Here is a 22,944-nt window from a genome sequence, read left to right on the forward strand (position 1 = left end):
AGTTTAGACAATCAAATCGTTCGGATCACAGAACTAGGGTTTACAATCCCGAATTCCGCGGAATTTCCAATCACGCAATTTTTTTCCATACATACGTTTTCCAACTTTTACCTCTCATAAAACGTATATTTTCACAAGCATCATCTGAAGTTTGAATCACCTTCCTCGTATATCTGCAAGAAGAGCAAGAAAAACTTTGTGTCTCATATGATGTGAACGGTAAGTTTAACATTTAAGAACACAATAAAAAAAGTTCTTTTTTTTTTTTTTTTTTCTGAGAATGAATAGGTAATCTCATTCGAGGTTTCTGTTTTCATACGTTCAGCAATTGAGAAAATGCGTATAATTTAAAAATTTTTTCGAAAACCATCACTGAAATTTAAAAGCCAGAAAATTACGCTTTAGAAAAAATAGGGAAAGAGTATTACAGATTGCAAAACCCGCTGGGGTAGCCCTGAAAGCAATGTTGGGGCACTTCTGTAAGCTTAAGGAATGCCAGGATGACTTGCATGACAGTGCAGTAAGTTAAGGTGCTCAAGTTTTTGAATGTCTCTTTCAAGTGAGAGGTAAAATTAGCGAAGTTATCCAAAAACTTTTACTGAAACTGCGACTTGGTGAAACCGAGTAGCACTCACCCTTTGCTGTAGTAAATCAAATGCTCTGATACAATGACCAACGATTATGAAGAAACAAGTGCTCCTAAAGAAAATTGAAAAAAAAAAAAAAAAAAAACTAATTCGAAAAATACTAAAAAAGCAAAATTTATCAGCAATTGCAAGATGGCGGCGAAAATGTTCAGGCAATCAAATTAATTTTGAAAAATGAGCAGTAAAATTTTACCTGTTTAAAACTTGACATAGTCGAATTGACTTATTCACTTGCACACACAAGTTCTACTTCACTTTTTACAAACTATAACTCGAAGTAAATACAACCAGATTTCTCCACGTAGTTACACAACAAACAAATAGAGCCATTTCTAACATGCTGCAGACAACCGGTACGCGTGTCATTGCGAGAGTGAAAGAAAAAATATGAACTGGAACATACGTCAAAGCTTTAAAATTATGAGCCTTCTCCCTGCAGGTTGATATCGTGTAAGCACAGCTGCGTTGATAAAAGCTTTCGCCCGTACGACAGATCCGCGGTTTATTTTGGAAGTTTCCTTCCATATTTATTTTTTTCTGTCCGGAACGGAACCTCGATGACATAATGAACGAAAACTAAATTTTTTGGTTTTCTACAAGGGTTGGGTTAGTGAAATTTAAAAATAATTTCGGAGCATGAATCAAATGTTCCTAAAATAACTGAATTATGTATTGAAATTTTAAAACAATCCAAAGATGTCAAAATTTAAATTTTGAGTTATAAAATTGCTGTTTTCTACACGTTGACAGGATATTTTACTTTATTTTTTTTTAAATTTTATTTAAGCCTGATTGTTGAACATACGTCATTTGAATTGAAGGGCTCGGGGCAGAAATGTGACAAGCCACAAGGATTTTTGTTTCTCATAACTATAACTGAAATAAACAGGACAATGGGTTATGTCACTTGGAGAAAAACATATCTGGTGTTAGTATTGCAGAATATAGAATGCATAATACCTTTGAAAATTTCTATAAATATTTTTTATAAGTTGGAAATTGGCCTACTGAAAAATTCACATCATGTGGTAAATCACATTCTTGCCCTGAGCCTTTCAATTGTGTCATGTCAATTTTAAATTCAAAAGAACAATATTTGGTTCCAAAATTAAATTGGTAAAAAGCATTGTTATAGTTGGAGGAGGAAAAAAATTTGGGGGGGGGGGGGACTCAGTTTGAGGTTTGGGGGGATTCACCAAAAGAAAAAAAGATTGTTTGAAAACATATTTTAGGCATTATTAATTTTAATTTTGCAATTAAAAAAACAAATATGTTGGGGGACGGCTCCCCCCCTCCAAATACAGCACTATGTAGGTAGAAGTAGAGTTAATCGGAAAAAAGGTAATTTTAAGGGCTGTTTTTCTTTTAATGGATGGTTTGGTGGACTAATGGTAAGTTTTATAAGCTGTCGTCCACTCTGATAGGGATCGTTAAGGACTATTGTCCTCACTCAATAAAGGATTTCGATTGTACTGAGAATTTTGGGAGCTGTTGTCTTAATTCTCATGAGTATTCAAAGGATATGTTTTCATTATTGTGGGACTGTTGCCTTTATTCTAATGATACTTTTATCAATATATTTCTCCTCATTCATTCGGAAATTTTGATTTTTAGGGGAGTGGAAACTTTATTTACGAAATTTTCTCAATCGAAGGGAGTTATTAGGGGACTATGGTCCGATTTTCTGGGTCGCAGAGAGCCAAGTCAGCCCCTTGTCAGTTATGTCACCGGGCACCTCTCGCCCCTCCCCCCCCCCCCAAAAAAAAAGAAAAGGGGGAAAAGAAAGAAAAAAGGGGCGAAAGAAAAAAAAGAACATGGGAAAAAAGAAGAAAAAAATCAAAACTGCTTACTAGAAAACAATTAACTCTATTTTAAGTAGGACTCGACCGATGCATCGGCGCCGATGTTTCAACAATTTAGCCATCGGCATCGGCGGCCGATGCTAACTTTCAGGAAACATCAGCCCATCGGCCTTGAAAAACATCGAAAAGCCGAAGGAATTGGCCGATGTTTTTCAAAAAAAAAAAAAAAAGACTTTTGCTGTTTTACTTTTTAATACAAAGTAAAGGGATTTATTGTTTTCATATAAAATTGTTTAATTAAATTTCACTATGAATTTCCATTTTACTCACCCCTGAAAGAGTTTTTAATACTGCATTCAGGTACCAAACAAGTTAATTATTGCGTTGTTTCTTGCAGCTGGATGTACGTATGTATCTCTCATAAGTCATAAGTGAAAAATGGTAAGCTGTAGAAGGATAAATTTTCGCATGTGGGGTGTGCGTACGTTTCAGTTGTGCACTTCCCTTTTTGTCTTCGATCGGGTGTTCTGAAAAGCCAGTTTACTCATTTTTTGTGGCTATTAATTACTTATTTCAATGCAAAACTAATATAGCGTCTCAGACTGATGATCATTTGGTGATATATTGCCGAATTGGAGACTATAGAAACAAATAAGAGATGGCGAAATGCGAAATCGGTTTTTGTGTCATTTTATTAGATTCCCGTTGAACCGACTGTAATTTTTAATTTTTCGATATTTGTAATATGAATTACAGTAATGCAGTCTTTTCTGCATCGCTTCGGCGGAGTTACAAGTTTGGGGCCCGTCAAAATACATTTTGGGGGCCCTATTTCTCTATCCTAGAAGTTGTAAAACGTTTATCAGAAGCATTTCTGTAACTCCAACTCCTACGGTGTCCTTATGGTTATGGGGCCTCTCGCGCAATTGCAACATTTGCTTTATTTTAAATCCGCAAATGCACGTCAAAACAAACTCGGGTGCAAGTTTTGAAAGGGTTTTTCTGCTCAATGTTTATGATTATTTTAAACTCTATTTTTTACGACTATTTTTTTGAATTTCCGAGAACACTTGCGTGCCTCGCCTCCCACTCCCTCAATTTCTGAAATTAAACTCTAGTTGTACTTCTGAGATGTTTAAAACTAACACCATTCATAAAATTCGAGAATTTTTTTTCAAACTTTATCTATTGTTTAGAAAGAATTTAGAGCATTAATGTAAGAAATTGATTAACGACGTTTTGAATGGTGACATAATTCGGAAATCAAAGGGACTTTTGAATTTTTTCTTCAGAAGTGCTGAAGTAGATTCAGAAACTTTTCCGAGGCGTTGGTGGTAGCGGTTCTGTACTAAAAAAATGAGGTCGAGGTTGGGGTCGAAGTGTGAGTTACTCCAAAATCAGATGATGACCCCCCTAGTCCTCCCTCGTCGTTTCAAGCATTTATTTAATATTTAGTGATTATTTATTTTGGTCAAGAAATGTCATTTTGCGTATTTCTCATACTTGTTTCACCTATATTTCGTAATGCGCCATCTTTTTTGCATTGTTAATAGCGATCGATTTTTTTCTGTAGTAAGTAACTATTTTTATGTATTTATATAAAATCAATGAATTTGTTATTTTAATTTTTTTTATAGAAAAGTTTCAAGGATTTTCTATTATGCAATTTTTTAAATTTCAAAAAATTATTGTAAGATTGAAAAATTTAATTTTATTTTGTTTGTAAAGCTTTATAAAAGATTAAACAATCAAATTGTTCAATATTATGTGTGCAAACATTAGATCAAGTAGTATATGTATTCAGTTATTAACTTGGTGTAAATATTGAGTTTGTTTATTGTAGCTGCGTTTTGCGAACCTCGCTCTTTTCACGGCTATTTCTTTTTTCAGCAAAATTTATGTCACTGTTATAGCTTTTATGAAAAATGCAAACTTTTCTATCCATGAATTTTAAATAAATATTAAAAACTTCCTATTTTGATTTAATATTGTAATTTATCTGTTACATTTTTTTGTTTAATTTGATGACTAAAAAATGTCTACGTGCAATCTTCCTACTTTAATTGCTTAATTTGTTGACGGTTTCATAGTTTTATTCTTATTTTTTTCGAATGATTAAACAACATAACTTAATGTTTTTTAACTATGTTTAGTATACCTAAATCGATACATCATTACAATATTATTAAAATCTTAGTTATATGTTCAATTAAAAAAAAGAAACAAATCAATTAGTTATTAAACAGTCTCTTTGTTTTTCTTCCTTTTTTTTGGTTGTTGTTCTTTCTCTTACATCATACAACAGCCAAAAAAGGAGAAGCATAACTACACCCTATACAAATTGTACGTACGATCCAAAAGTTCGGGGACAAGCTGTATAAAACCTTACCCAGAATAGTTTACATTACCGAAGCACATCCACCTTCAAAAGGTCACCTTGAGGGGCTATATACTTCTGCCAGTGTTCTTATAACTTTTGGAAACACTGCTGGAAGCCATTTTTCGCTACCTTCTACAATGCAGCTTTATATTCTCCTGACGGAAGAAAGCGGCGTCCACGCAAATGTTTTTTTGCTGGGAACAGGTAAAAGTCACACGGAGCTTAGTCCGACGAAACGTTATGTTATTTGTTTGTCATATCAGAGTATTGACCAATCGAAACGTGCATCCTCAACATGAAAGTCGCCTTCTTCCTCACGATGAAATTGAAGCAGCAGCGCAATAGGCTTTACTGGAGGTTGCGAAAAATGTCTTCCAGGAGTGCTTCTAAAAGCTTACGAACGTTGGCAGAAGTGCAGCGTCGTTCAAGCAGACTATTTTGTAGATAGATGTGCTTCGATAATGTGAACTATTCAGGGTAAGGTTTTATACAACTTGTTCTCGAACTTTTAGATCATACTACGTACGTATGAGTTTTCAACTTACTACTTCATAATGTTTTTGAGTGACGCAAGTTTACGCCCATGAAGACATCTCAAGAGAATTTCCGATAATTAACTGAGGAGGCGTTCAAAATGGATATTTCGGTCATCTATATGTTCTTAGGTACATATGTATGTACAGATGCGCCGAAAAAACTTGTGAAGTATAAATTGGGTGATCGTAAAATAGAAATTTAGGTCGAAATCTGATTTTTTTTTTGTGATTACAATTCCTTATTCGTAGAAAGGAAGTAAAGTGAAATGAATCAATGATCCTTTAAATCCCTGACAATCTTATCAATTTATTTTTGTTTGATTTTTTTTTTTTTTTTTGGCCATCGGCTAACGGCATCGGCCATCGGCCATTTGGAGGAAAACAATCGGCCATCTTTGAACAATCGGCATCGGCCAAAAAATGCCATCGGTCGAGCCCTAATTTTAAGTGCCATAAGAGTAAATATCAAAAGAATAAATTTTACTTAATCTTTACGTTTTCTCTTTTTCGGAATTCCCCCCCCCCCCATTTTTTTTCTTTCTTTTTTTCTTTCCTTCTTTTTTTTTGTGTCAGTGTCGCCTTACCCCCCAAGGCCTCTGCCCCTAGTTTCGGACTAGGCTCACATGGCTTCTCGTCGGGCCTGCCGATTTTAAGCCTGAAATTTTGAATTGCATTGAATGAATAAAACGAAAATTTTTTTCAAAGTTGAAATTTTTCATTCTTTTGCTCATAGAGAAATATATTTTCTCTATTTGATGCTTTTTTTTTTTTTTTTTTGTAACCTCATACGTTTAATTTATCAAAAACGACAACTAGATTTTTTTATTTTGACGGCTTTAAAATATTTTATTTTAATCGCCATTAGGACGACGCCTAGATTTGTATCCTTATTTCCAGACCCGGCTCCTGGGGTAGAAAGGCCTACGGCGGCAGATTTTAGGGGCGGCAAATTTCGAAGTTGAAACATTTATATATTTTTTAAAAGTATGAATATCTGCTTCAGCGCCATGAGATTCACTGCTTCAATGCTAAAAAATAAATAAATAAATAATAATTTAGAGAGTATACCAGTGCTTGGGAATGCGAAGCATAATTTGGAATTTAACTAGAAATTCAATTTCATTTTAGAAGCGGCAAATTGCGCGAGTTAAAAGTCTTTTGAAAATATTAAATCTGTTACAGTGACATAAGATGCACTACTTTAATGTTAAAAAAGATACCTTAACTGTGTACCAGTGCTCCTGTGTACCAGTGCTCGGATATGCAAAATCCAGTTTGGAATTTAACTCGAAACTCACTTCAATTTTAACCACTATACTATTATTTCTATTTTATTAATACACACATTATTATTTTATATTATTATTATTATTATTATCATTCAGTGGGGTGCGGGGCACTTGGCAATATAGCCTAGGGCAGCAGAACTACTACAGCCGGCCGTGCTTATTTCTAACACTGCTTGCAGAGCGAAATGCGAGTAACTCATATGCAGGTGGAAAAAAAAAAAGATTATATTTACCTAGAGCTGAAAAGTAGAAATGACATCCATAGATAGCGCAGGTAATCCTTCAAATATTAGAATAAAACAAGAAAGCAGCTCAAGAAAGGAATGCCATTCGACGAACAGAAAACAATTCTATATAATTTTTCCCTTCGTTCCCAGCTATTGCGCAAAACTCATGCGCACGCCATACGTCCATGAATATATGAACGCAACGACGATTTTACTTGAAATATGGTTACTCATTCAACCAAACTAGCTGCGTGCACTTAAAGGAGGAAATAGTATAAAAAAATTATTTACACAAGTTTTACATTTTCTCTCCGCGAAGCCGTTCCCAGAGACGACATTAGGGGATACGGACATATTTATAACCTTTTGTTGCCAGAATTTACGCGTCTTGGCTGAATACAAAATAAATGCATATGCCCGAAAGTAGAATGGAAGTAAATGTGAAAATAAATGGAAATAGGGCAGAGAATATTTTTATTAGCTGTTGTCTTTCATTTCCCGTATTCTCTTACTCATAGAGAAATACATTTAGGACTATTAAGTTTGCCATTTCAAATTTGAGCTATTATTAAATATGCTTTTTGAAGAAATGAAACTCGGGACGGGATGAATATCAGTCCCAGTGACCTGTTTTTAGTGATTTAGTGATGAAAATCGTCGTTAATAAAGTGGACAATTTTTGTGTCATTCAAAGAGGAATATTTTTTATACAATTAAAACTAGGTAATTTATAATCCGAAGTGCATTCAATAATTATATCGATTATTTAAACTTTTGCTGAAAAGCGTCTACTAGCGCAGTGGTTCCCCACCGGTTGTACGCATACTCTTTAGGGTCGTGAAAATATGGTGGGTGTATGCGGTTAACTACCAAATGTATACAGAATTATATTGAGAATGCTAGAATTTAATTGTGACAAAAATTTGAGTAACATCCTGTGGTTCTACACAACAACTTCTGGACCAGTATTGAAGAACACGAAAAAAAGAATGCAAACATTGCTATTAGGCCCGGATCTACAAATTTTGGGCCTCCCTGCAAAAAATCACCAGGGCCCCTTCCACTCACTGGATTGGGCAGTGCGCCCCTCAGTGCTATGGGTCCCCGCACTGCGGGTACGTAGATCCGGGCCTGATTGCTATCAAGTACTTTTTGAGGTTTAAAAGAACTTACCCCCCCCCCTCCCCCCCAAAAAAAGTCCTCAAGTTAAACTTTCATGAAGAGCAAGTATAGAAACAAGCTTTATGTTAATGATTTAGCTAGATCCAAACATTAATGAACTTTGTGAACAAGAAAAACGCAGCGTTCCCACTAATTATTTCAAAACATCTTTTCTAAATGTCACATGTAATAAACAAAAACTTCGTTATGAAATGTCCATTAAAATATATTTTTTTAACTTAAATTATCTACATGTACATGAACTTTATCAATTACTACAACACATTTTAATAAAACAAAAACATTTCTGTTGGGGGTACACATAGTTAATGATACACAAAAAGGGTATGTGAGTTGGAAAAGAGAGAGAACCGTTGCCCAACTAACATTCTCCAGAAGGTAGGATGCATACTGCATCATGTCCCCCTTGCCAGGTCACGCAAAGGTCCCTTTTTAGTTTTGTCATGTTTAGAAATATATATATTTAAAATTTTATTTCTCGCTCCGGATCCCATTGCTCTGGACCCCTAGCCTCCCCCATGTGCAGGCCACGTACTGCGTAGACAAAAGGCGAGTAATTTCGTAAACACATGAAAAAAAGGGGAATATTTACCTCAAGATCAATTTCCATCCATAATGAACAAATACACAACCCTTAAAAATTATCATTGCTTTATTAATTGTGAAGCAAAATAATATTTTGTAAATTTTTTTGTAGTAAGTTACCGCCCTCAGCCAGGGCTAAAGCAGAAATACTTAAAATACACCACCAGCTCAGTTATTCCATCCGAGGATTGCAGTTTTGGGCTTATTAGCACTCATCAGCCCGGAGTAGGAATCACATGAGCAAACAAGCTGGTAGCTAATGTCTTGGCTCCCTTAAGAGGTTTTTCGCCTCCAGCTCATGTGATTCCTATTCCGGGCTGATGAGTGCAGTCCTCGAATGGAATAACTGAGCTGGTGGTGTATTTTAAGTAATATTTTGTAGGGTTATCCATCATTTCTTGATATAAAAAGCTAATCAATATAAGATCTTTTCACAATGTCGAACATAAACGTGAAACAGCTGACATAGTATCTCTTCGTTATTACTCTAATCTGTACGATTCATCCAACATTCTAATGTATAAAATATATATACAAGTAAAAAAACTTTTAATTTATTCTTATATTTGGACGACTTATTAAAAGTAACAAAAGAAAGTTAAATCACCAATGGCGTTTTTCGACATAAAAAATGTTTCTAATATAACTATTTTCTGAGCCTATAGATTGAAATCCATCTGGAATGTTTCTGGCTAACCAGGCTTTGTGATTTCATTTTTCTCATTCATTTGGGTGAAATGAAAATGCAAAGTTGTAGCTTACACTGCAGCAAATTTAGACGAATAAAAGGTATTCATATTTTGTTCACTGATTAAATAAATAAATAAATGAAAATTCATATTTTTCATTGAGAAATAAAATATAAATTTTTACTTCATCAGTTGTCTCAAATCTCAATCATGTTTTTAAACTTGAGTTTTTCGGGCGACAAAGGAAAAGCGAGGTTACACAAATGAGCGAAATAACGAAGTGCGAGGGATTACAACGAGATACGGTATAAAAATCCAAGTACGAAACTTGATATAGAAATTATTCTTGAAATATATTTTCAAACATATCAAATGACATGAAACAAAATACTAATTAATATTGATGGAAAAACTGAGTTTGATTTATTTTTAGTTTCACAATTTCGAAATTCATATGAATTATAGTTTCATATTTATTATCACGCGTCATTTTTGCGACGCTTTGAAAAAGATCCTTTTGCGATATCTGATCATTCTCGAGAAAAGAGGCGAACTTGAATGTAGAATTTCCATTCAAATTATAACTATATTTTCACGATATTGTTTGGTTACAAATATGATGGATATCGATGGCGTTTAGACTAAACCGTTAACTCCACCATATTGTCAAAATACGTCTTTTTCCTCTTTACTTAGTTATTATTTCAAGCTGTATCACTAAAAAAAACCAGGGCTGCGGAGTCGAAGAGTCGGAGTCATTTTGAGGACATGGAGTCGGAGTCGGAAGTTTAAAATTTCAAGAGTCGGGGTCAGAAATTTTCTCTCGAAGTCCGGAACTCTGCCAGTGCTTGCGTAGTCGGAGTCGATTTTGGGGTAAAGGATTCTGAATCGGAGTCAAAGGTTCTAAATTTTCCGGAGTCGGTCATTTTGTCTCCGATTCTGCGGTAATAGAGAAAACGAATACATAACTCCAAATGCTGCCTACAAATAGAGAAATTCGTTGTTAGCCTACTTTCCCAGTAAAAGTCAAAAAAAGAAGAAAAAATCATGAAAAAAGGCTTAATGCATCTTAAAAATGTCGCGAAAAACAAAAAAAAAAAAAAAATCAAAAAAAAAAAAAATAATTAAATAAATATCGAAAAATTAAAAATTGGAAAGTAGGGTATTGAGATGGGGAAAAATGTCTGTCTGTCCCCTCCCCCTAATAACTTTTGAATGAATTGTCCGATTCGAACAAACTTTTTTTTGTTCGAAAGATCTCGGCGAGGACACCTCATTCCCATACTTCACATTTTGATTTGAACTATTTTTTGTTCAATTTTGAACAGATCAAGAAACTTAACATTAGCGCCTACGAGGAAACTGAAAGTCAATTTAGATTCCGTACTTGAAGGCGGATTTTTTTCAAACAAATTTTGTTGGAAATAGCTCTTAACGCCAAACTTCAGACTCCGACTCTGAGAATTTAGAGGCACCTGACTTCGACTCCGACTCCTGTGCCCGACAATTAACCGGACTCCGACTCCCCGACTTCGTAGCTTTGGCAAAAATTTATACACAGAGGACAAATTACTGACTACGATTCTTGGATATTCGTCTCCGACTCCTTTACTCCAAAATGAGATTGACTCCGACTCCGCAGCTATAGTTTTTACTGTGAAATAATTATTGTTGATCTGACTTGTTTTTATTTTCACGCTAAAGGTATTCAAAATTTAGGTATTCAGTTTTCGGCGAATAAACTCGAAGTCATTTATGTTTCTACATAACGATATGCGCAGACGATTTTTTTTTGACAATGAAAAGTATTTTTTTAAGTTGACATTTTATTGTTTTTATTTAGTTTGGTAAGTGCATTAACTCATTAAAAAAATATTTTTGGTGACAGGGGAAAAAGAAACGATTTTTTCTTTTTTGATATGATGTATGATTTGATATTTTAATAAGCTTATTAATTTTAATTATTATTTTTTCGTTTTGAAAGCTGTTAAAGAATTTTTTTTTATAGGGAAAAAAGTGTATTAGCTGCTTTGTTTAACACTAGAAAGACGGAAGCGGTCATTTTGACCGCAAACGATTTTCAAATGCTCATATTTGCTGCGTTTAATTTTCAAACTCTTTTTCCTTCATTGACTTTTCCTAACTATTTATTAAGATTTTACAACAGTAATTTTTTTCCTTTTAAGATTATTATTATAGTCGCTATAAATGTTTATACCTAGAAAGACTGACTACGGTCATTTTGACCGCTAAGTGAACCTTTCTTTATGCATCCCTTTTCTTCTTTTTTCGCTTATCAGTTGTGTGTACTATGGACCATTGTTAGTTGTCAGGGTGAGTAATGTTCTTTTGAGCTTGAGTAGTACCTGTTGGTCAGGTTTAATTCTTTGAACTGTTAGGAAAATGCGAAACACCTGCTGGTTGCATGGTTTCAGTTTTCTGCTATCTGCACAGGGGGGCAAAGTTGGGAAAGGTAAATTTGAAAAGCATGTGACTGGACACGTGAAATTACTTTGGGTCTAAAAAAAAGGAAATATAAACAGGTAAATTACAAAAATGTTTGCTGGAATTGTTTTGTGCACCAAAACATGTGCTTTGCTTGAAGCATTGACGTTTATTTTCTTCGGTGATAATGAAGTGCTCAGTCACATAATTATCTTCATGATGTCGAGATGAACCGTTGACAAGCAAAACTTATAGGAACATTAACTCCTGAAACTGTTGCAGATTTATATCTAAAACAGATTATGGTTTGAATGAACAGAAGAGAATATTTGATATAATCAGAATCTTCATATAAATGAATATTTATATGAAGAGAAATATATTTCTAGCGATGAGAATAGTTAGCTTTCATGATATTATTGCGAATATTTTTCGGAGCCTAGATTTGCAGAAAAGGATTGTTCTTCTGTGTAGAATGAGAAGAAACCTCGCTAATAAAAACTGATGCTCAAAATTTAAAAAGTAGTGAAAGAAAGAGTGAAAAGGGTCCGACGCCGAAAAAAAGGAGAAAATTTCAAAAACAGAACTCCTATTTCTTCAATTTCCGCCAAGTCATCCCCACTGATCAATTTTGCTGCATATAAATAAGTAAGTACCTCAGGAAAAAGATTAAAATAGTGTGAAATTAAATTATGCGGAACTAAAACTACGAGCATTTGTTCTAACTTCCAAACAAAAAACTGTTAATGACTAATATACAGGTGACGTGATAACATAAGTATTTCGAAATACTGTAAAAGATAGTAATGTACGGTATCTTGCGATATTAAGATATTTTTTAAATCAAACACATGCATGGTTGATTATAGTACTTGTTAGTTATTACATGCTAAGAAAATTTCCTCTTTTTTGTACAAATTTCCTCTTTCTCAATGCCAATTGTGTAAAGCATGTGTATTTCACTTGATCGAACGTAAAATAAAAAAAAGCTATCTGAGACTTATTTGCAGACTATATTAGGATTAAATTGTTAAATTAAACTTTGATATTATGAAACAAATCTTTTCTATGGCTAAAAATCCCAAAAGGAGGAAATTTCTATTATTTTAAGTATGGCGCTCAAAGTGACCGCTGCTCGTCTTTCTAGGTATACGCAAAACGCCGTCTTTCTAGTGTTAAAAGCTGCTGCTTTTTTTTCCTTTTTTTTACGCATCTAATTTTTTTAGATGTGTGAGGAATACTTTATTCCTAGAAATTAGCAAAAATATGTTTGAAACAATTTGCGATTTTAGCTATTTTTGAGAATTTTGATCAGGTACTAGAAAGTAGTATGGGTATGCGGGAAAGTAGGCTCGTATAGTTCTAGACGGAACTTCTTGGGTTGAAACTCACTTACTACAGAACGTGCTGAAAACTTTACAAGCTTTTATTGCTTCTTGAAACGTTACCTATCACCAAATAGTAAAAGTTCCAAGACCTTCTTTCGTGACAATTAAGTACAATATTCCTTTTTAAAACAGCCCCAATCTTTTAATAGCAGCATTAATATGAATTTATGTTGTAATGATAAATTAAAAGTTTTATAAAAGTTTTCTATTCTTGTACTGATAGTCGAAGGCCCGGCAGCAGAACCACGCAACGCATCATGTAAATAGAATTATAAAATAAAACAAATATTAAAAAGTAAATCCAGCGCAGGAGGTTATGTAAGAACTAAAGAATCTTATCTGCCACTGGTAGTGAGAAGCACGATAAAGAATTCAGAGTGTCTCTTTCTACCTTTTTTTTCCTCCCTTAATTATGAACATGACGTAACAGCTACACCCATTTGAATAGCTACACTCTAAAATATTAACACAGTTTTTCGCTTCAGCTATACTTCAGCTACTGCACGACTTGCCTGCTACAAATGAATAAGTGTTCGCAGTTTATTAATAGAAATGCACTGCCAAATGACTTGGCTATTCGTAGATATGAAAGCTAGCAGATAACGTCCCTTGAAAATAAAGGGGGTTATTACTAGTTTTCCAAATCCAAATTTTGCCCAATCTGATGACGCCACTGGCAAGTGTCCAGGGTGGCCACAAGGCATTCTCATTGATTTAACAATTCCGGAACAAGTCGTTTATTGTTATTACCGAGATAGAGGGCGATTAAGCGAATCGTTGATGGTTTTCTGGAAGAACTCATGCAAGAAGAATAAATAAATGAGAGTAGGACAAATCTGAAAAGGAAATTAATAGAAATTTAAAAAGCCAGGGAAGGACTTTTTTCCTAAGAAAAAAATAAGAACTCACAGTGTGAAACAAGTAATAGTTTTTCCACATATAGAGCAGGCAAATTTTATTTAAGTAAGAAAACAAAGAGCAAAGCCTTTATTTATCATTAGTGGTACCCGCACGGCTTTGCCCGTAATCGAAAAATTAAAAGGTCTTTTGGTTCGCCTGTATATTTACAAATAATGTATGGTGAATTTTCTCGCCAATTGGCTTGTACCCATGTTACGGTTCCACGTTGTGATAATTTCGTAATTTACTCGTCCATCTTATAATAATTTTGTTCTGAAAATAGGAATAGAAAAAGAACCACATCGAACTTTCGAAAAATCGCTTCGAGGTGCACACCCCCATGCTACAAACTAAATCTGTGCCAAATTTCATGAAAATCGGCAGAACGGTCTAAGCGCTATGCGCGTCACAGAGATCCTGACAGACAGAGAGTTATCCGGACAGAGAAACTTTCAGCTTTATTATTAGTAACTAGTGGTACCCGCACGGCTTTTCCCGTAACAGAAAAATTAAAAGGTCTTTTGGTTCGCCTGTATATTTACAAATAATGTATGGTGAATTTTCTCGCCAATTGGCTTGTACCCATGTTACAGTTCCACGTTATGATAATTTCGTATCTCGCCAATTAGCTTGTGCCCATGTTACGGTTCCACGTTATGATAATTTCGTATCTCGCCAATTAGCTTGTGCCCATGTTACGGTTCCACGTTATGATAATTTCGTAATTTACTCGTCCATCTTATGTTATTTTTGTTCTTAAAATTGAAATAGAAAAAGAACCACATCGAATTTTCGAAAAATCGCTTCGAAGTGCACACCCCCATGCTACAAAGTAACTTTGTGCCAAATTTCATGAAAATCGGCCGAACGGTCTAGGCGCTATGCGCGTCACAGAGATCCAGACATCCTACAGACATCCTCCGGACAGAGAGACTTTCAGCTTAGTAAGGAAGATTAATATTTCACAAAGGAGACGCCCTTTAATATGATATGTATGGATAATTTATTTATTTTTGTTATTCAATGTTGTTGTTTTTTATTCAATTTATAGGTTTGATACGGTTTGCTTTAGTCTTTCATTCATTGCTCTAAATCCATGCTAATTATAATTCTGCAATTCAAGCACAATTTCTACCTTGGAGATAAAAATTGTAAGATTAAAAAATAATCATTTTAAACAAACAATGTATAAGAAACACCAAAATGGTTTTCTACATTATTGAATGAAAACCATACGAGTTTTTTTTTAAGTGACAGATTTTAAATTAAAAACAAATATAATCAAATAAGTTTCATGATTAATTTTCTAAAACGGGGGGGGGGGGGGGGGGGGGGGGGACGTATCACATTTCGAAAATTCAACTAAAATGCAAATAAGCTTTGTATAATAATATGATACAGTAATTTTAATTAGGATCTCGGCTGAGTATACAAACGAGGCAGTGAAAAGCTAAGAGAGATACATTAGTGGACTTTCTAACCTTTCGAGTAAACAGCGAGCAAAATTGAAATCTTTTTAAAATCATGCTGTACAGCAGCACCTACCAGGGCTACAAGAACCTGCTTTTGTTCCAGAACAGATGCGATTTTCATTTACGACTTGAATTAGTTATCTAAAATTAATTATGATTTGGCACTTACACCCCTTGACTTCTAGGTGCTTCAATTTGATTATAAAAAATGGAGAGCTTATAGGTACAAAAAAAAGATAATATTGACACTTTATGAGCATAAAGTAGCATGCAAAAAAGAGAGTGAGAAAAAGAAATTAAAAAAAAAAAAACTTTTGAATTTTCAAAATTAATTTGAATTCTGAAATTTTGAATTCAAATTATGTTTTTCGCAATCACGAGTTGCGACAAAACCCTACACATTGGTTACTACCCCAGTTGCTTTGTTTCTAGAAACAGTTCCTGTCTCTCCTCTTGGGCGGTTACGTGTGCATAGTTGTGTATGTGTAGGCTTGTGTGTCTGTGCGTAGACCTGTGTGTATGCACGTTGGCGTGTGAGTATGTGTGTAAAGGGGCGTGTGTGGATGTGCGTGAGTGTGTATGAGCGTGCGTGTGTGTGACGCCACCGACATGACGCCACCGACCAGGAGCAGCGGCTACCAGGAGGAGTCGCGCCTGCAGAGGACGGTGGGGCTGAAAAAGGAACCAAACATCAAGGACGGTCAAATGAAAACAATTAGCAATCGTGATTGCTCAAAAAAAAAAAAAAAAAAGAAAAGAAAAAAAATAAAGAAAAAGGAGAAAATCCTTTAGCAAACTGCCCGAAGCAAAACCTTTAACTATATGCTTATATTTCTGATTCAAAGTTACTCATAAAATGTAATCACTAGATTATTTATAAGGGGAAAATATATGCTATTAATGACGTAAATGCCCATGCACTGGAATTTTTCTTACGATAGTTAATCGAATCAGAAATGAATAAATAATGGAAACACATTTTGAAGATAAACTTATAACTGTCATTAGAGAATTTTTATCCATTAGCAGAAATGTAAAGGCCAAAAGAGGCAGCATATAAATGCGCATAAAATACAAACATTTGTAAATGTTGCGTGAGTGGCGAATTAAATCGAAGATTCGCGAGTGCATAACCATGGAAACGGAAAACACGTAGTAGTTACTGAAACAAACACAGGAGTGAAAAAAGCGTGCGTTTACTTTTAACTGTTGTAGTTAAAAAATAAACTTTTAGTGATGTTTGGAAAAGCAAGCATAGATCAATGAAGTGAAGTACAGTAAAATCTCGATTATCCGCTATTGGGTTGTCCGCTTCATGTATAATCGGAGAGCCTAAATTCTCCCCCCCCCCCCATATTGAACCTATTTCTGTGATGAAAGATGATTTTTCGAACTCCGCGAAGGTTCACAAAAAATTATGCAAAAAGTACATAGGGCATAGTACTGTCAAAACAAAAATACGACTTTATTGCCGATACTGTACAGTAGGGTGGGCCGAAATAAGCCGAAAAAATTTTTTTTTCGAAATCAATTTTTGGATAGCGCGCAAAAGTTGCGTAGTGAGCTAGTAAACACTCACAAAAAATTTCTTGGATATTAAAAAATATCTAGCCGGCGCTATTTGACACTGAAAAACCGAAAAAAATGAGAAAAATGATTTTTTTTGTCGATTTTTTTTAAAAACTAAATTCCAAATATTTTGCTGGAATGCACCGAAAATGTTATATAATGAGCCAGTTCGAGTCCATAAAATGCTTCATTGATTTTGATGAGCATATAACAGCTCCTTTCCGACATCAAAAATTGGAGAAAAATGAAAAAATATTGAATTTCTTTAAAAACCATCGTTAAAATTGTTTTTCAAAATTAAATCATAGACTAATTAAATAGCACTATTAATCACAGTAATTATTATCACGCAATAGTATCACGCATTTTCTAGAATTACATATAGAGATAATAACATTTTGAAAAAGAAATCTTCAAATTTAATTTATAATACCTCATGCATAATGAATATTATTTTTTGGAATAATATTGTCCCTTGTTATTAAATGATGGAAGTTCTTTCCTAGCTTGAAGTTTGGCACGAATGTATCCATCTAGTGCAGTTTCACCACGAACTTTTATTGCAGCTTCGGTTATTAGTTTCACACAACGTTCCACAGCTTCCGTGTGACAGGGAAATTTCTCGAAAGTAGGCTATTCTTTGCACATTTCTTTCAATTGTTGGTCGTTTAGATGCATTGTAAGAGGTGGCTCTGTTACAACACAGTTTGCCCAATCAACTAAATCAACATAATCAACGGCTTCAAAATTGAGTTTAGGATGCTTAAAAAATCGTACAACATCCAAGCTCTTCGTTTTCTTATTTCTGGAGTTCAGAATGCGCATAACAGGTAATTCCCGATTGTATTTTCTTGAGTCAAACAACATTGTCAACAGTAGCTGTTCAGGATGAGCGAAATATGCACTATTTAAGAGAACTTTGAAAATTATTTCCTTAACACTGTCTGGAAACTGCCTTCCAAGAGAAATCATTTTCCAAAAATGTTGGGCACTATACTGGCAGTTCGGTTTCATTTTTATTTCAATCCACATTTGAGTATAAACTAACATTACATATGTTCTTTTCAAGATTGTAAGATTTTCTGATGGAGTTGGAGTGTCTATATATAAGCGTAAGAAACGGTTTGCCATCGCGCATGACTGAGTTTGCCTGGGCTGCTCTCAGACACGATTGAAGGACAACTATCATTTTTACGGAAAGACAGATTCTATACAAATATTGTTGTTCAGTACTTAAATTTTTTATATCTTCCATGTCCAAAACCAGAAGATTGCAGTCAATTTTAACAAATTTGACCACCGGATTTTTTTTACAATCTCTAAGAAGTTGTCCGATAGCTCCAAAATATGAATGTGGCCCTAACTCCAGAATAAGATGCCTCAGTGGCAACTCATTAGTATGCAGCAGATATACGTTCCACTGTAAAGGCCTTTTGAGATATGTCTCAAGTAAACGAATTACTCCACCTTTCCATCCCGTATTTACATTTGTTCCGTCGCATCCAATAACCGATAAGTTAAACAATCTCATATTATACTTTCTTGCAAAGCCTATAATACTTTGCGAAATTTCTTTTGCACTTTCACCAACTGTTAGTGATAAATGACCTATGTACTTGCTACCTGGTTCTTCTATCAGTGCTACATGTGCTTCAGATGCTAACTTTTGATGGCCAGATGTCTTTTGAAGGGTGTCATCTTTGCCACCGTCAAAATACAAACTCTTTATAGCTGCCCCTTTAACTGCTCTTAAATCCCTTTCTCTTAGCTCGCTCCTTTTTTTATCGACTTCCCTCATTACTTTGTTTTTATCGAATACATATTTTTGTTTTGTTTAGGAGAAACTAAGTCGAAATCAGCGAGAACTGCTGTAACAATTTTAGCCACTGCTCTATTTTATGCGCCAGTTAGATCTGCTGCTAAAGCTGTATGAGACACAGAAAGTCAAACATATATAAAATAGTTATAAAATAATCTTAATAATAATAGAAGCAGTTGAGCGCCGTGTATTATCTAGGAGAAACAATTGGAACCGAAGATTAAAAAATTAGCATCTTATGTAACTATTTTTTATTTGAGAGTGTGCATTTTCTAAAATTGGCGTACAAATGTCGCATAAAATTGATTGAATTTTCACTGATTTTTTTCTAAGTAACGTATTGAGTAACATTTCAGTATTTACTTATTTCAAAACTACTTTTATTTTTTATTTTTATTTTTATTTATTTTATTTTTATTTTTTTTTCATTTTTCCCATGTTTTAGTCTTAAAGGAGCGAAATGTATAAAAGTCTTTGAGGATTTCAACTAATTCACTGACAGATACTTCTAATGTTTGCCGAAACTAGCTTCAAAATTTTATTTTTGACCCCCCCCCCTTTTTTTTTTTTTTGGAAAAAAGTGCATTTTTGCCCTTTTTTCAGTTTTTTAAGGTCAAATAGCGCCGGCTAAATATTAAACAAATTTAGCGAAATTTTTTATGGGTAATAACGGGCCCATATAGCAACTTTTCCGCACTATCCAAAAATAGATTTCCAAAAAAAGGTTTTTCGGCCCACCCTACTGTACAGATTATCCATGCAATAAAAGAAAATTTTCTACTTCATTTACACCTTTAAAAAAAAATTATATTTAAAAAGTTCGCCAACCATAACCGCGCGCAGTCTCCCCTACTTATTCTCTCTTATTCACAACTCCTGTTTATGGTTAATGTCATTTTGCAGCGACAATTTCACTAAATGCACTTAGTTATTTCATCCAATATGCTGTTTTGTGGCAACGTTCTTTTGCGGTAAGTTCTCTCAACCAATTCATGTACAAAAGTGGATAGATTTTTTCCCCCTTTTTCTTCTTTTTTCGCAGGCAGGCAATAATTGGAATATTTCATATCAACAAATCGATACCCTTGACAAAAAAAAAAAAAAAAAAAAAAAAAAACTATTCTACCGCTTTTATGATGTATTATGATTGATAACAATCACGAGTTATTTCAATTTCTCGAAGTTTTGCTTCTCCATTTTATTTAATGTCTGTATGTGTGCATGTACGCGTGTGTAAGTTTTGCTTTAAATGGCAGGCAGTTATTAAAATGGAGATGAAGTAATTCTACAAAAGATAAATGTTATTTCAAACAAACTTTAAGTTTCAGACTTTGTCGAAACAAGGACTGAAAAAATAGGAAGGATTTACAATTTGAAGGGCGCTTAGAAATACATCAAAAATTCCTTATTGCCTACTTTTTCGTGGAAGTGGGAGAAAAAAATACTTAAAAAATATTTCAAAATGAACTGATGTGTGCATCACATGACTTCCTTTTACTCCAATTTAATGTCATTTCCCCATTACTGGCAATTTTAATGTGATTCAACAGTTTACTCTCTAAATATCAACAATAGTGGCCAAATTAAAACAGATTTATAAAAAAAAATCGCCAAATTTGTCGCCAAGTTGGCGACAAAACGGCGACCAAAAGAATGGCGATATATCGCCAAGTGTCCGCCAAATTATAACACCACATGAGTTTACATCGAAATTAACAACGATTTCCCCCAAAAAAGAGGCAAAAGGCCCCAATTGGGGCATCCGAATGCAACCAAAAAGGAAGGTGTGCAACTAGACCCCACTAGGAGTCTACGTACCAAATTTCAACTTTCTAGGACATTCCGTTCTTGAGTTATGCGACATACATACATACGCACATACATACGTACATACAGACGTCACGAGAAAACTCGTTGCAATTAACTCGGGGATCGTCAAAATGGATATTTCGGGTGTCTGTACGTTCCTAGACATATATCCACGTGTGGTCGGGTTGGAAAAAAACTCCACATTCATTCGAGGGTGAGCAAAGTGGAAATTATGGCCGATTTTTGAGTGAAATTTTTTTCGCGAGTACAATACTTCCTTTTTTGTAAAAGGAAGTAAAAAGGAAGAAAGAAAGTCAAACGTAAATTAAATAAATATCGAAAAGTAAAAATATTTAAAGTAGGGTTAAACGATGAAGAAGTTTGTACCTGTTGGTATCTTGACGTATATAGCTTTTAAAGAATGGTTCCTCATATTAATATCAATGTAATTTCTCTACATCAGAGCCAGAAGGACGTAAGACAAAAAATGGCGATTTTCCGTTTATTAGTGCATTATACGTGGAAGCCTATTCCGCATCGAGTTATGTGAACATAATCTTTTTTAAAAATCCTTTTCAATTTTTTACCAGGGTTAAAAGAGCGCGCGTCTCATGCTTTGCATGCGTCAGAAAAGTTTTTCTCCTCTCCTGTAAAATTATCATAATGTGACTTACGTCCTTCTGGCTCTGAGGTACAGATTTTACCCTCCTGTTATATCATAGTGTTGTAGACTACAGCCAATGTTCCCTTCCATCGCCAGCCAAATTCATTAAAATTATTTTATCACGCAACAACGCAGCTCGTGATCTACACACTAAACTAACAAACTGGTACCAAAAAATGAAAAAAGAAAAGAAAAGAAAACTAATTTGAATTTTGTCATTTTGAATTCAAATTATGTTTTTCGCAATCACGAGTGTGTGTGTGTGCGTGCGTGGGTGGGCGTATGTGGAGGGTATGTGTGTTTGTGTGTAGGGGGTATGTGTATGTGTGTAGGCATGTGTGTTTGTGTCTGTGTGAGTGTGTAGGTAGTTGTGTGCATGAGTGTTTGTGTGCGTGGGGGCGGGGTATGTGTATGCGTGTGGCGGGGTATGTGTATGCGTGTGTAGGCATATGTGTTTGTGTCTGTGTGCAGGCATGAATGTGTGTATGTGTTTGTGTGTGTATGTGTTTGTGTGTGTGTGTGTGTAGTGGTGTATGTATGCACATGTGCGTAGAATATTCACGCCACCTGGAGACGGTTTTCGCTATAGGAGCAGCATCGTGAGGAGCCGGTCGACGGTGATGCTGCAGAGGGTGGCAGAGAGAAAATAAAATGATAGGACGCCAAAAAAGTCAAATGAAAGCAATAAGCAATAGTGATTGCTCAAAAAATAACTAAATGAAGCAGTCTGTCGCAAATTTTACGATAATGAAGTGAAATTTTTCTTCCTCGTTCAATTTTTTCTTTTTCCACATGTACATTTTGAAACACTTTTATTTTAAAACAGTAAAAAAACTCTCTGGTAACAGAAACAAATTTTCAACTCTTATGTCTGCTGAAAAGGAGATAGTATAGTTATCAAAACGAGGAGAAAGGTGAAACTCTCACACACTGACACAACTGAAAAACACGATGAATAATTAATTATCCGTTATGTTACGATAAAATTCTTTTTAACATGAACGCAGAATAGAACTTACATATACTCACAACTAGCTCTCAATCATCTCAGGCAGAGAACCATTTTTCTCGCGTCTCAGCTTCGCCGAAAATACTTTGCTAAAGGTAGTTTAGTCCTAAAAAAGAGAAACGCCTAAAATACCTCTCTCCCCTTTCCTATTCAAGACAAAAAAAAAAAAAAACCTTACCCAGTCACGTGCAGATTTCCACATCTGGGAAAATGACTCGGGAAACTAAAACCCGAACCTCAGAGACAAGTTTTGAGGAGAAAAACCCTCCACTGCATCTCGCTGACAGATGGGCGTGTACTGACATAATTTTCGCGATTATCCTTGGACAATAAATTGCGGAATAGTTATAGCGCGGAGAGGTTTTTTTCTCTGTGAGCGAACTCTTTTTTTCAAAAATCGATGTCGCACGGCGCGGCGGAACGCTCCACCGATGAAGCAGGGTTTCTAAAACAGCGACGTATTTTCTATACCTTTGAAGTGGTGACAGGTGCTGCGGGTATGTTATAATTGAGGGTTTCATGCAGGGCCGAT

General features: G+C 34.8%; 1 protein-coding gene across 4 annotated transcripts in view; it reads right to left on the reverse strand.

The window, feature by feature from the left end:
• The window catches only part of LOC129235195 (uncharacterized), an 83,429-nt gene that overhangs the window by 32,241 nt on the left and 28,244 nt on the right, over positions 1–22,944 (reverse strand). The window contains exon 1 of one of the 4 annotated variants that reach the window (XM_054868896.1): positions 22,423–22,533. The exons of 1 other annotated variant lie outside the window; for it this stretch is intronic. Coding sequence is in view for 1 of the 3 variants with exons in the window: in XM_054868894.1 (XP_054724869.1) it covers positions 841–858 (18 nt within the window). In the remaining 2 variants the exon portion in view is untranslated. Of the gene's footprint in view, positions 1–840; positions 996–6,887; positions 6,985–22,422; positions 22,534–22,944 lie in introns of those variants that run through there. 2 more of the 4 variants (XM_054868895.1, XM_054868894.1) reach the window with 2 other exon arrangements.

This window comes from Uloborus diversus, chromosome 2 (assembly GCF_026930045.1).
Source record: "Uloborus diversus isolate 005 chromosome 2, Udiv.v.3.1, whole genome shotgun sequence".
Taxonomy (NCBI): Eukaryota; Metazoa; Arthropoda; class Arachnida; order Araneae; family Uloboridae; genus Uloborus; species Uloborus diversus.